General features: G+C 40.9%; 1 protein-coding gene across 1 annotated transcript; it reads left to right on the top strand.

Annotated features, from left to right (window-relative positions):
* Positions 1 to 1,179: 1,179 nt before the first annotated feature.
* and2 (actinodin2) lies at positions 1,180 to 13,754 on the top strand. The gene is made up of 8 exons (XM_077524548.1): positions 1,180 to 1,249; positions 1,336 to 1,406; positions 5,012 to 5,238; positions 5,314 to 5,390; positions 7,555 to 7,599; positions 7,763 to 7,926; positions 10,400 to 11,272; positions 13,368 to 13,754. The coding sequence occupies exons 1-8, from the start codon at positions 1,180 to 1,182 to the stop codon at positions 13,752 to 13,754; spliced, it is 1,914 nt and encodes a 637-aa protein (XP_077380674.1).
* Positions 13,755 to 15,488: the final 1,734 nt, after the last annotated feature.

Below are 15,488 nucleotides of genomic sequence, written 5' to 3'. Positions count from 1 at the left end.
CTGCTAAAAGCCAACAAAAAATGTTGGTCTGACAAGCGCAATTAGAAAAACGCCTGCTGAAACAAAAACATCTGCTGCTCAAACAAAAGCCATCACATCAGTAATTCCCACTAATTGTAACACGTGTGTGGTGAAACACACACCGGCATCGTAAAGTCAACATGAAAGATTCCCTGATGGGCCATAACTAGTACCTTCTTCTTCTGTTATGACACATTTGTTCATTTTTCCAGTCCGTTATTCCATGAAATGGAACCACTTTCTCATTCAATTCGGTGCAAATTGTACTGCTACCCACCTTGGCCACTTGGTGGCAGTATAAGAGACAGCTGGATACACACAGCACAGTGGGGCGTCTGTAGACCTCAGATGCTCTAAGTTCCTCCTGAAGAATATACGACTGTGATTACTGTTAAATTAAATGTTTAATTACGTTGTTATAACATTTGCGTTCAAATATCAGTTGCTTAAAGAGTTATATATCAGTTTTCCCATTATGTCTTAGCATTAACATTAGCATTAAGGCTGTCAAGTCAAGTCATCTTCATTTGGACAAAAGGCGTGTCATTCTTGTTTTTATATTTCGTTTGACAGTCAATTTTAACTGAGTGAAAATAAACAGCTTGAACTTGAAGCCTCTTTTTTTTTAAGAACTGTTTACTAGTTGCCCAAATGCTTGCGATGTGAGTTGGGTGGAGTTCACTACTGATATGCAGCGCTCACCTATATCACAATTCTGCGCTCACAAAATAAAGCAAAAAAAACAAACAAAAAAACATCCGAGTGACAGATCATATCTAAGTTGGGTCAATAAGGCACCTCATTATGTCTTATACTGCCCTCAGGTGGCCGAGGTGCACACCAGAAGGAGCAGCACGGTGCCCATTAAATTAAAGCGCTGGAACAGATTGGTGGTATTTGAATTTATTCCATTGGGGAAAGATGAGTAATTTGAGTTACAAGCATGGTTATGAAATGAATTAAACTAGTGTCTCAAGGCAGGACTGCAGTTTGAGTTTGAAAATATATCTTTTGAAACACCAGTCCTGGAAAGGGGCATAGAAAGGGGCAGCAGAGGTCCGATGCTATGATGCAACTTTGCGGACAAAATGTCTCCCTGTCAGAGACGTGACCACCTTTTTCTGTGGCTGGAACTGAGGACAATTCTTAAACGAAGACATGCAGTCACAGGCCGTGATGGATCTTACGAGTCCAAACCTCTGGGCCTCCATACGGAACATTCTTCCGAGTAAAGAAGAAAACCTGCCATTTTGCTTCCATGTCTTAATGACATACAATTTTCTTTCCATCGTTGTCCCGCTTTTTACACCTCAGCCTGCATGATGCAGATGTTGTGGGATTCTTCAAATCCTACAGATTCTTTTGGCAGCGTGGAGCAACACCTGGTAGGTAATTATACTGATGGGATCCTGTAAACATGTCATACGTGACGTGTGATGAGTGGTGTGTCAGAGCCATGTGACAATTTAACCCCTATGAAACTCTTACATGATTTGATTTATTGGATTTCATTCTTTATACTGCCCACAACCACTAGGGGGCACATTTGGCTGCTTATCTGGGGGATTCTTATGGTATACAGTGTTCCCTCGTTTTCCGCTGGGGTTAGGTTCCAAAAAATACCCGCAATAAATGAAATCCGCGAAGTAGTTAGCTTTATGTTTTACAATTCTTAGAAATGTTTTAAGGCTCTAAAATCCCCGACCGCACAATTTAGACACTTTTCTCATTGAGGCATTTACATGTTCTCACATTTCTCTCTTGTTCAAACATTGACAATGGTCAAACCTTCAGAAATTTTATAAAATGGGTATATTACTGGAAAAAAAATATGCAAAATTGCACTTAAAAAAACCCCCGCGATACAGCGAGACCGCGAAAAGTGAACCGCGTTATAGCGAGGGAAGACTGTACAGTCACGGAGTATTAATTTGACTGTAGTCCTCTATTAATATGTAATTTCAGCTAGCATCTCAGTTTAGATGTTCAAAAACAAAAGGTAAATTTACATTTTGGTGGTTGAGGAAATGACAGGAGATTGTGTTCTCCTTGCTTGTTAACAGGGACCGCATCGTGTTTACAAGAGTCTGACTTTTCATGAGTTTCTCATTTACAAGCAGCGTGTGTCTCATTTACTGGCTCGGTTCCCAACCCACATTTCTTTTTGAGCGGCCAGCGTTGCACAAAGAGACGCGTCACCACGGAAGGCTGAGATACAAAGAGGGAAAAGCATGGCCAGGACCACAGAAGTGGGAATTACAGTGGTGCTTTGACATACAAGTGACTCAGTTTACGTGTATTTGCATTGGATGTTTTTCTGTTTTTTTTTTTTAAACTTGAAACATAAAATTTTGAGATGAAGCGCTGCATGGTGGCAGGTGCTTCAACTCCATTCACAACAAGCGGCAGTTTGGCAGATATGCTGTAGGAGAGCTTGGACTCACACCAGATATCCACATTCGCTATTTGTGTTGACATTAGCCACAGAATAAACAAATCAACTCGAATGGGTTACTCACTGCATCAAATTGTAACTGTCTAATAATTAGAAAATCCAATTAGATCACAATGTAAAAATGCACTTCATATGGCTACTTATGTAGCGCTCTTTCTTGATCTATATGTTTTCAAAGGCATATTCACTCAACTTATGCAAATGTATTTAAAAGTAGCATACATCAGCGTGTCAACACACAGAAAGGTGAAACGTTTTAATTCAACCTGTTTCCTGCATCTGTCAGCTCAAGGTTACTGTCAAACTAGACATGAAACAGATATTTTTTTGTGAGTATCGCTATATTATGCTAACATATTCACTGCTACACAATATTCACTGGCATATATTCTTTATTCTCTGCGAAGAATGACTAAAATTACTGGTATGCTGAGACCCGAGAGTTGATCTTCCAGTTCAGTATATCCGTACATGTCTGTCTGTCTTATACTGACCCAAGGTAGTGAAGGCGCACAATTGAAGAAAAACTTGTGACAAACAGGTCATTTATTAAATTGTATTTTAACATTGTCATTAATTTTTGATTTTTAAAGTACAGTAGTGCCTTGACATACAATGTTTATTGTTTTTAAATTACGCAAGCAGTCACTGTCTTCAGATATTTTGCATACACATTTAATGAGTCAAAAGTGGCCCCTTGGCACCCCTGATGTGGACAGAGGGGTCCATGCAGGCTACGTGGCATTCCTAAGCATGGTGGACGAAACCCGAAGGCTCAACTTTCCACAAGAGGAGCTTCATTAGTGTGTCCTGTTTGGGTCTGCTTCCACTAATGACTCCTAGTGCCCCCCCCCCCCCCCCCCACCCCCATCAAAAGCATGGCGGCGCTTCAAGGAAAATCATAAACAGAATGATAATGTTTGCGTTCTACATTTTTTTTAACGGGGTTATATTTAGCTGAATAAGTTTTCACACTGGCTCGATGAATAAAAAGTGTTGAGGTGCACCGCTTCATCGATTAATCGGAAATGGTGGAAGCCTAGTTGGATATTTATTGGACACAGAATTGTGTGCCTCAAATGTGTGAACCTTACCCCAACCGCAATTTAAACCTCAGTGCTGGTTTGAAATGCTCATTAAAAACCTAAATCCCTTTAAAAAAAACAATAAAATAATAATAATAATAATAATAAAAAAAAAACTAAATCCCTAATTTGAAAACGTAACCTTTCTTGAAATCCTAATTTGAAGCCCCAACATTTGCTTCAATCATTTGAAACCCTCACACTGGCTTGTAAACTGAATTTCTAATCCCAACCCTTGTTTTAACCCTTAACCTGTCTTGAAACACTAATCTGAAACCCTAATCCATTCTTCAAACTGTTACTCATGCTTGAAACGCTAACTTGAAGCTATAACCCTTGCTTAAAATGTTAACTTGAGACTCGAGCCCGGGTTTGGAAGCCCAATTTGAAACCATGATCCTGGTTTGAAGGCCTAATTTGAAATCACATCCTTGGCCCACAACCCCATCTTGAACCTTTCTGATAGGCTACCTTGAAGGGGAAATCACCCCCCCCCCCCCCCCAAAAAAAAAAAACAAAAAAAAAAAAAACAAAAAAAAAAAAAAACAACTTGACAATAATATGTCCAATGCAGACCCACTAGTCTAAGTACTGTATTTTGGTTAGTATTTCATTAGTGAAATATGAGTTAAGCAGCAAAATTCAGCAGTTTTTAATCAATATCAGAAGGCAGCCATTTTGCCACTTGCCGTCAACTGAAGATGACATCACAGTTGCCCAGGGCTCAACGACCAATCACAGCTCATCTGTTTTCTGAAGCTGAGCTGTGATTGGTTGCTACCCGAGACATGAGCAACTGAGATGTCATCTTCACTCGACAGCAAGTGGCAAAATGGTCGCCCACTGAGATGGATAAAAACGGCTGGTTTTTGTTGCATAACTCATATTCCACAAATGTGATATTAATCAGAATGCCATATTTAGATTAGTGAGGTCACATATAACATATTTTTGTCAAGAAATGTTTCAGGTTGACTTCCACTTTAACCGTTGTTTCCATCCTAGTTTGAAACACGCTAATTTGAAACTGTTTTAAAACCTAAACCAATCTTGAACCCCTAATTTCAAACCCTAATCTTGGTTTCAAGCCTGGAATAATCCTAAATATTAAACGCCAGCAGTTCCAATAGCCATTCAAAGGACCAATAATCAGTATGACACAATCTGGAGTGGCGTTCCTCAGGGAAACGTTATAGGTCCATTCATTATCTATCTAAGACTGACCTTGTGGACGTTTTTTTTTGTTACCATCCTGTATAAGCACCATTTTGCAAGGCTCTAGTTTGGGTTTGATGGAGGTGCTCTGCATCTAGGTGGAGTTAATAGCTAACAGCTGTTCATTTCCACCCAATAAACCCATTATGTAAATGTATAAAATCAAATGATAGCAAAAACCTGCCAGGAAAAAAGAAGTTCTCTTGTTAACGCGTCCCTCCGCTCCGCCTGACAGCTAATGACAGGGCTGCCGTTGGACGGGGCGGCGGCCAATCGGGCGGCACCCAACAGCAACCCCCGTGGCGTTGTCATTTTCATTTTTAACGATGCAAGAGGGGGCCTCCTTAAAACCGCCGCCCCTGCCCGCTCGTGCCATATTGGGCGGCAGAGAGGCACAGTGGGCCAGACAGCTAAGGCCAACAAGCAGAAGAGGACACGGAGACCACTTGAGCACCAGTGCAGGTAAAACTTTGTGCTCAACATCCTGCTAAAATTGTCATATGTGTCAGATTCTGATGCTTTTTATTTGACACACAGGAAGTGCCTCAACGTGAACATGGCATCGCCTTCCCTGATCTACACTGGATTCCTTCTCGCCATTGTTTTCTTACCAGGTGATGCCTTTTTTTTTTTTTTTTTTTTTTTTTTTTTAGCGTTTAAATTTCCTGGAGGGTAAAAATATAATGTTTCAGGTTTTAGTGGATTTAATGATCTTAAAGGGGCTGCAAAATGGAAAGTGCTTGTTGCCACTGTCATTTATTCGTCAACTAGCATTTTTGACAAATACTCTCTTTACTCAAATAATCAATCACAAGGGAAGCCACTTCTAAAATTGTCCCTACATTGTGTATTTCTGTGATTCTCAAATTATTATTTTTTTACACCAAACACCATTTCATAAAAGACATTGATTTCCAATCACCCCCATAATGACCAACATTAAAATCCAGTAGCTTGGTAGGCCAAAGTGTACGGAGCCCCAAAAGTGACATGAGGAAGAAAAAAAAATTAAAATATGTTTCTTGTCCGGACGAGAAAGTTTCTTATATTTCTTTGTTTCTTTGTATTTGGTTCCGTTTCGTGTGTTACCTGAGAAAAAATAAAATAAAATAACCTAGGCCATTATTTTAAGAAGGTGGCCACATTTGACTGTTACTTGTGTTGCCTCACTGAGGTAATTTGTTGACGACCCCTCAAAGTCAAGTCAAGTACAGTAGTTTAACTTCTGTAAGTGCAAAAGTTTTAAAAAGTTTTTAGAGTCCCGAAAACCTTACAATGGTTTGAAAAATGCATTTAACTTAAATATGTAATTTAGATTAAGACGGACAGATTGATTTACCAAACATGGCATATTAAAGGGGAGAGGATGCGGGGCAGAAGACTTTGAACATTAACAACAACAATAAAACCAAACAAACAAACAAAACAAGAATTTTGCTAAATGTCTTCCTTTTGGGGGGGTTATTAATTTTGATACAGGGTACAAAGAGGTGGTCATACTGACCAATGAACATTTAATATACCAAATTGGGTTACATTTGAATTATTTCTAATATTCTAAATATTTCAGCAAAAATACAAGTACTGCGAATGATAGAAAAATGAACATAATTTCATGTTGTTTATTTAGGAACTACAATGAACACTTTCGATTTATTTTAGGCTTCTAAATGCCTAAAAATTTTATTTCAACTTTTTCTATTTGAAGAACATCTGGTAGCTTGAATAGGTTTAAAGTTCCAAAAAGTGTTAAAAAAAATTTTTTTAAATTTATTTTGTTTAAATAAACCCTTTTCCCCCTAAAATCCCATGTGTTTTAAAATCAAATCTTTTTTTCTTGAATTCTAAAATTAATTAAATAAGAAATAAAAATGTACAAATGTAAATTTTAATTAAAACAAAAAAAGTATAATATAGCCTTGCATGGTTTAATGACAAACAAATGTAAGACATTTATTGAGAGTAAACAAATTAAGTTGCATCACACAGCAGTTTTTTAACAAATGAACAAATAAAAAGTTACATAAAATAAATAATTAAAATAATATGAAAATACAAAAAGCTGATCTAGCATCACATGATTTTCATTCTGATTAAATCTAAAAAGTTAAACAATATTTTAATAAAACTCAAATTAAAGTGTCAGCGAAATCTTCTAAATAAAATAAATTCCATAATTATCCAAAGCGCACTTAGGTTGCAACAAGAGTAGTTTCGGGGTTTGGCGCGACCTTTTAATATTAAACCTTTTTTTTTTTTTTTTTTTTTTCAAAAATGCAACATGGCACCTATAAAACCACTGAAATGGCCTCTGAAAGATAAAAAGGTTCCCCCCGTTTAAAAGCTGATGAAAAGTCATATGCAGACCCCGAGCTGGTGCCCCAATCAGCTGAGTAGACAGTTTGACTTTTATGGATGCAAAACTTCAGAAGGAAACCCCTGGAGGAGCAAAAGATATTCCACACGGGAATGCACATCCGCACACAGTTTTTCGTTTTTCTTTTACAGCACATCAATAATTAGCTTGTGTGAGGGCCACACTTTGAAGTTTTACAGGTGGAGGGGCCCCCGGTTGTTGTATAAGCACACAGATGCTAGTTAAAAGCGAGGGCGGTTGGTGCCAGGGCGCCACAGTCCGGGCACCTGCCGCGTTCCGCCCCCCGGGGGGCCCTTTTGGGCGGTTCAGCATTTTTTTTTTGGAGGGAAAGCGTGACATCTGGTCCTTGTCAGTGAAGGTGCCTGTTGCTTGCTAATGTGACTCCTGTTTGTATTTAACAGAATTCCTCGGGGCCCTCCCACTGGAGCGGGGCAAGGAGGAGGAAGGTGAGGAATACGTGGATGTGTCAATGGGGATTCTTTTCAATATCATGTGGGACAAATGAGATGTGAAAGATTGAAATGAAATGAAATATGAAAATCCGTACGAAATGACATTTCAGTTATTGCAGTTGTTCATGCGGATGCGTTGTGTTGTTGTGCTTTCAAGTTGGTGCGGCGTCTGATGACCTGAAGGCTGAGGTCACAGCCCACCTGAGGAAGCTGGCACGCCACCGGAGGAACGCACCCGTCATGGCGGTGCCCCACTTCCAGCATGTCCCCGACTTTTGGGCCTGGTACAAGCACTTCATGGACAGCCAAAACCAGGAGGGGGTGAGTACTATCCATCCATTTTCTTGGCCGCTTAGTCCTCACAAGGGTCGCAGGGGGTGCTGGAGCCTATCTCAGCTGGCTTTGGGCAGTCGGCGGGGCACACCCTGAACTGGTTGCCAGCCAATCAAAGGGCACACAGAGACGAACAACCATCCACGCACACAAGCACCAATCAGCATTTCATTGAAAGTAATAATATCCATTCAAAACAGGATAAAGGTAAGGTTTTATTGTAAAAACTATTTATTTTGCATTGACAGACATCAATTTTGATTTCGATGGAACTAAAAATATGTCCAAATGACCCAAAATAAAGGACCGTGTTTTCCGCACTATAAGGCGCACCTTCAATGAATGACATATTTAAAACTTTTTCCACATATAAGGCGCTACAGTAGAGGCCGGGGTTACCTTATGCATCCATTAGATTGTGCTGCGCTAAAGGGAATGTCAACAAAACAGTCAGATAGGTCTGTCAAACTTTATTAATAGATTACAAACCAGCGTTCTGACAACTCCATTCACTCCCAAAATGAATAAACAGCTGTTTTATTATTTTTTCTGAGGTAAAGTATTAGTATTAGCTAGCGATCCAAGATGGCGGGATCTTCTGCGCATGCGCGTCACCGATCGTGCAGGGTCACCGATAGCGTCTTGACAGCGAGACCTGTTGCGGCTCAATATTGATCCATATATAAGGTGCACTGGATTATAAGGCGCATGATCAGCTTTAGAAATAATTGCAGGCTTTTAGGTGCGCCGTATAGTCGTGAAAATACGGTACTTGATTTCCTTCCAATGAAATTTCTTGTCTTCATGCCCTCTGGGTAATATATTGAATTTGAGTCAAATGGGCTTGCGCATGCGCATTGGAAACGACAGCACATCAGTACCACCATAGCGTTGTTGTACACGGGCTCTGGGTGGCGGAGTGGTGACTGCCACTTTCCTCCGATGCAGGCAGCGTGGGTTCGCTTCCCCACCTGGGAGATCATGTTTCTATGTGTGAGTGAACGCACTTTTAAAACAAATGGCATTGTACTGTATCTGTAGCCATTAAAGGCTGTACTATATTGTTGGGCTTTGAGTGAGTGTTTAGAATTTGGTAGTTTGAAGGTCAACACTACTTTCAGAAAGCAGTCTTTGATATGATATTGATTGACAGCTTTAGATTGTGGAGGCCTGTTGCCAAGTGTGTTTGTCCGGGCTCATTTGCTTGTTAGACAATCTGTTTGTTGTTGTTGTTGTTGCTGTCTGGCAACTCTTCAAAGACTGACTGTATTATAAATGGGATATTCTGCCTTCTCCATCATCTTTCTCCTCTCATCTCTCCATCCTCGCCTCATCTCTAGTTCACTTCATATGTTGCATATGGATCATGTTTTAAGATTAAGAAATATAGTTTGAGTGTACTCTGTTGGCCAAGTGTCTTTGTAGCTTTGAGATGGGCAATACAATATTATATATCTCTATCTATCTATCTATCTATCTATCTATCTATCTATAGACTTTCCCATTCATTTCAGTGGGAAAAGATGATTAGAGATACAAGTGTTTTGAATTCTGCGTATGCTTGCTAGATGATATCAACTCATATCTCAACACTGTATATAATAAAAGTATATATATATATATATATATTAGGGGTGTCAAAAAAATCGATTCGGCGATATATCGCGATACTACATCGCGCGATTCTCGAATCGATTCAATAATCGGCAGAATCGATTTTTTTTTTATTTATTTTTTTTTTTTTTAGGATTCACACCTTGAGCATGGAAGAATGTTATATGAACGGCACATTAAGCCTTAATATTTTTATTTTAATGCTGTTCAAACATGAAACAGATTACAACCTCTATAAGACTGAAATTTCAGATAAATAAATAATACATTTTCATATAAATCTTACACTACAAGCTTACTGATTAGTATTTTCTAAATATGAATGAAAAAAAATCGCAACAATCGACTTATAAATTCGTATCGGGATTAATCGGTATCGAATCGAATCGTGACCTGTGAATCGTGATACGAATCGAATCGTCAGGTACTAGGCAATTCACACCCCTAATATATATATATATATATATATATATATATATATATAACGACTAAAATCTTTTTCAGGAAAGTGCAACATTAATTATTTGCCCTCTTTTTAGGGAACGGACAACACCATTTCAAATTTTAGTTAAGTTTCATATAGTGCCAAAAGCATGCCCATGACAGAGGCTGAGCCACACTGTTTTTGTTTACAGTGTAGACATAGGGCGGGACTACTCGGCATTTACACTTTCGGCACTTACACTTTCTGTACCTTCTGAAATATTTTTTCATGTGGCAACTTCGCTTGCCTCTGAACCGTAACATATTTTCTCTACCGAAAACTCTGAATATGAGCTTCCTTGAGTCCCGCAATTTCGGAATCAGACCGAAAACAACTTTTTTCAAACACTTTTGTACTTTACAGGTTGAGGATTTGGACCGTCTGTACGTGGCGTACCTTCAGAACAAACACAGGACCGAAGAGGGCCCCTCCTTCAAGCACTACCTCAAACACCTGAGCGAAATCTACAAGGCGTGCGCCGAGTCCGACGACCCAGAATGCATCGCCGAGTCCACCAGCAAGCCCAAGGCGGCCGTGGTGATGCCCACTCCCATCAAGTCCGCCGCCGTCCAGATGTGCAACCCCTATGTCGACCCCTACTGTCTCTTCCCGCTGACCTCCAAGGGCGCCGCTGCCCCTGAGCCGGCCCCGGCCAAGGCGCCGGCCCCCATCCTCACCCCCATGAAGAGCCCCACAGGCTTCTACAACTACGCTCCGGTCCTGGAGCCTTTCCTGGACCACGAGCAGAAGGCTGAGCTGCTGCGGATCTGCAACCACGGGGACGTCGAGTGTCTTCAGTACCACCTAAGAGCGGCGTACGGCTACCGACCCGCCACCGGTCCCGCTCCGTCCTATGCCCCCCTCAGATGTGACCCCAAAGACCCTTATTGCAAGCCAATGATGGTTGAAAAGGGCCCCACTGGGTATTACCATCTGCTCTCTCCGAGCTGCGACCCGGCAACAGATCCTCTTTGCAACGTCGGCGCCCCCGTCGGCCTGGGTGGCGACTCGGAGCCTCGGGAGCAGCACTGCAACCCGCTGTTTGACCCCGGCTGCAACCCACTGACCGCCACCAAGCTGTCGAGCCTCACTAAGCCCGTGCTGGAGTACGCCCCCAAAGGCCAGCCCGCCCACGTTGGCGCCGCCCTGACCTGCGACCCCCGCTACGATCCCTACTGCATATTGGCGGCCGCCGCTGCGCTGCGCAAGCCTCAACCGCAACTGCCAGAGCAACAGGTCTGAATCTGACATCCTGAGTAATGTTTTGACGAGTGTTACCCTCACTTTGAATACTTTGAATTATTAAGTCATATATTGTACATTGGTAGTTTGGTACCTTGACTTTGGAGTAATAAGTAGTGTTGTTCCGATATCGATACTGGTATCGGCAGAGGTGCCGATACTGCATTAAAACAGTGGTATCGGTATCGGTGACTACTCACAAGTAACATGCCGATACCATTAATTCCAACGCTAATATAGGATTTTGGATGCAGCATCTTGTGTCTTGCTGGTGCACAACATTCACTGGTATGTGACATGTTCACTGCATGCCGATCTAAGATATCCTATTGGCCCTTGAATGCTCTGAACCAATGGAAGGACAGCTTTTTCAAATTGAGGGAAAAAAACCTTAGGTATCGGTATGGTATCGGTATCGGCCGATACAGCAAACCTGGGTATCGGTATCGGGAGCCAAAAAAACGTTATCGGAACAACACTAGTAATAAGAAACGATTCGCTTGCTCAGTTTTTTTTTTTGCCTTGTAATTGTGAGTCCAAATTTTAGTTATGAGCAAGCTTCAGGTATGCCACAGCTCCTGTGAAGTGAAAGAAACATGGAGCAATTAAAGTACCCCAATGCCCTCCCATGTGGGCAAGGAGAGCCACAGTTGCTGATTCCCTTTTATTTTATTCACATTTATTTTATTTGTGTAAACACAACAAGGAGCTGTGACCAAGGAGCTGCTGTAGGCTACAACTCACACACAAACGCTCACATACTTAAAACATTAATTTATTGATAAATTAAATTTTTTCGCATGAATTATGTATTAACACAGATTAATCATAGTATTAATTTCAACCTCAGGTGATCCTTTAGGTTGACGCAAAGCGTTACGTAAAAGGTAGCACAGGCTGTGTTTGAGCAATAAACATAACTACATGCATTAAAGTAAAGCTTTTAATAAATGTTTGCGTATGACATTCAGAATATTTGATTGTGTCAAACTATTGGGTTCATTTTCATTTTAAGTTATGCAAGTAATTAACTTATTAGAAAACGAGAAGGATGAGAGTGTGCAGTGGATCAGACGATGTCCTCATATTACATGTCGAAAAAATTAACGCAATTAAAAATTACCAGGTGCTTTTCAAATTTTCTAAATTTTTTTTTTTATATGTATATTTAATTCTTTCTGGGGGGCTGAAACAGACTAATGCCATTTCAAATCATTTATAGTATTGAAAATTGATTTGATATACGAGTTGGTCACGGAGCAAATGAAATCCGTAAGTCAAGATACCACTAACAGTAAATGTTCCAGACCAACCAGCAACAGCTAAAAAGCCACAATGTAAAGCAGGGGTGGCGAGATCCGGTCCTCGAGGGCCGCAGTCGTGCAGGTTTTGGATATTTCCCTTCTTCAACACAGCTGATTCATGATCAGTTCATCAGTAAGCTCTGCAAAAGCCTGATAACGAGCCTGTTAATTGGAATCACCTGTACTTCGAGTAGGGAAATGTATAAAACCTGCAGGACTCCGGCCTTCGAGGACCGCAGTTTGCCACCCCTGATGGAGAGGGACCACATCAAAAACATTTTGTTCTATTTCGTCCCTGTCGACCGCCAGGAGGCGGTACTTAACAACACGGAAATCCCTGTCATTTTACTCCCTCAGGCTATGAGCACACTTAAAATTCTTATATTTTAAGTTATAACACACTTTTTAAGACACATTGTAATGGTATTGAACACACACAAAAACAATTTGAGCATAAAATCTTTAAAAGTACTGTAATATTATAGTATCATATGTGCTTTTAAGAAGCGTGGTCTGGTGGTGTGACGTCGGCGTGTGAGTTTTTGGGTGTGAACTGTGGCCGATAGCAACTCCTGCGTGAGTGCACTCATTGTGTTTGTGTTTTACAGTGGAATAAATGGCTGATAAGTGTGTGGCTTTCAAAAATAAAAAAATAAATAAAAAAATGCTTTAGCTACAAATTTGTAGATAGTGTGGGAGCACTGCAGTGATTTATTTCTTGCATAATGCTTTCACTTGCTTTCTGTTTTTACAAAAACCCACCCATCAATCAACCAATCAATCAGGTCAGCTACAAGCTGGGCATCCGCGGCAAGACCAAGGAGGGCTACGATTGCTATGTGCACTATGACAAAGACTGCACCCCGGCCCACCCCCACCAGAAGGCCAAGGCTCCGACCGAGCCCCGCTGCCACCCCTTTGACCCCACCTGCGCCAAGTTTGCAGCACCCTCCGCCGTCCGAGCCCGGGCACCCGGCAAGGGCGGCATCGTCCTCCCGGACCCGCACTGTGACCCCGAGCTCGACTACAACTGTCGCCTGCGACGCGCCGACGCAGATGAGGGTGAGAAAGCGGCGGACCAGCACGCCCAGGAAGTAACCAAGAAGGCCACAAAATCCGGCGTGCATCATTTTGAGGACTTCCTCAGGGGCATCATGAGCCAGCATAAGTAGATTTTAAAATCATAGAATAACCTGAAGTAATGATAAAAAAAACAAAACGTATTTTTTTGTTTTAATTCAGCATTACAGTCAAATGACGTGAAAGTTGTGCGTATCCTTGTCGAAAAAAAGGTCATATGTATGTATGTATGTATAGATGTGTCCATTAGATTTAGGTAGTGTTAGGTTGCAGCATGTGTTGTACATGCCTTTGTCAAGATAGCCAAAGTGTATTTAATGTTGATTTCCATTTCTAGCCACTTCTTTTATTCAGTTTTGATGGTGTTCGTCATAAAAAATAAAGCTGAATGGGCCATCAGATCCACTTTTTTTTTTGCAATCCTTGAAATGCTCAAACTCTGCGATTGGCTGGCAACCAATCCAGGGTGTCCCCCGCCTACTGCCCAGAGCCAGCTGAGATAGGCGCCAGCACCCCCCGCGACCCTTGTGAGGAATAAGCGGTCAAGAAAATGGATGGATGGATGGAAATGCTCAAACTTTGACCCGCCTTTGAAGGTGTAGGTAAATAGGTTTTGCAAGTAAGGGTTATCCATGTTTTGGCAACACCTGGTTATGATTGGTGACCATTTAAAGTCGTGGAATTTGCCCAAAATGGCTGCTTTGAACCATAATCAATAACTTCCTCTTCAGTTTCAGAGAAGGATTATTGAAAGTTTTTCATATATGCTGTTTGACATGTCTTTGTTTTGTTTTTTGAGCCCCTTTTTTTAATGGCAAAAAAATGATAAACAAACTTTGACTTCATGGTTTTGGACTTTAGTGATTTAGTGTCTGGCATAGCTGCTTCCGATTGGGGCTCATTTGGACAGAATTCCTAGTAGGAATCAAAGCCATGGACATAGACCAAAATGGCTGTTACAAATCAAAATGGATGACTTCCTGTTCAATTTCTGGAAAGGTTCCTGGAGACTTTTTCATTTTGTGATGGATGTCAAGCCATTTTTGTGCTAATTGGCAAAACTGAAGCAAGGGAAATCATTTCGCTGCCCTCTGCTGCGCCGAATCTTCCAAATGATCATCTTGTTTGACTTCATGGTCCGTCTGCATTAAAAGTTTAGCCATTTAGCGTTTAGCATATATGCGTCAAAGTGGGGCTAATTTTTTTTTTGCAAATTCCATACTATATGTGACTGACTGATGGCCAGTTGAAGTCATTCATGACCCTGAACATTATAAATTATAAAACAGATGAAATTCACCCAAGATGTCTTCTTCAAACCAAATGACTGACTTCCTGCTAAATTTTGGGGCTTGGTTCTTTACACTTTTTTTTTGGCCTCCTGTTATGATCGACCATTCCACCCCATGCTGTGTCAATTGGTGACAATTTATTCAGGTTGTAATGATCAAACTTTTTAATTTGGGTGAATTCCCTTGTAGGCGTTCATGTAAGTAGAAGTCCAAAATGGCTGACGTACTGTCCTTCCGACATTTCCTGTTATGGCAGACGTGTCCACCCAATTTCATGTCAAACTCTAAAAGTAGTTGAGTCATTTGACTTTTTTTTTTTTTTTTTTTTTGTGAGAATCAAACTTCGCTGCCATGCTCCACCCACACACAATTATGAATACAGTGCTCAAATCCCTCACAATGTCGTGTTGAACATCTGAGTCATACAGTGATTATCAAACACTCTGCCACAGTACAGGTATTTATTAACAAAAAATATTGAATCTTCTCTCATCTGTCTACTTACAGTATTCCAGTGACGTATCGTGGTAGGTA

This window comes from Festucalex cinctus, chromosome 1, assembly GCF_051991245.1.
Source record: "Festucalex cinctus isolate MCC-2025b chromosome 1, RoL_Fcin_1.0, whole genome shotgun sequence".
NCBI classification, from domain to species: domain Eukaryota; kingdom Metazoa; phylum Chordata; class Actinopteri; order Syngnathiformes; family Syngnathidae; genus Festucalex; species Festucalex cinctus.
Note: the sequence above shows the minus strand (reverse complement) of the source record. Positions and strands in the feature narration are given on the sequence as shown.

Coding starts and splice junctions, on each gene's coding strand:
- and2 (XM_077524548.1), top strand. CDS start 1,180: ATGCAGTCACAGGCCGTGATGGATCTTACGAGTCCAAACCTCTGGGCC. Junction 5,239..5,313: donor CCACTTGAGCACCAGTGCAG/GTAAAACTTTGT, acceptor TTTGACACACAG/GAAGTGCCTCAACGTGAACA. Junction 7,600..7,762: donor GCGGGGCAAGGAGGAGGAAG/GTGAGGAATACG, acceptor TGTGCTTTCAAG/TTGGTGCGGCGTCTGATGAC.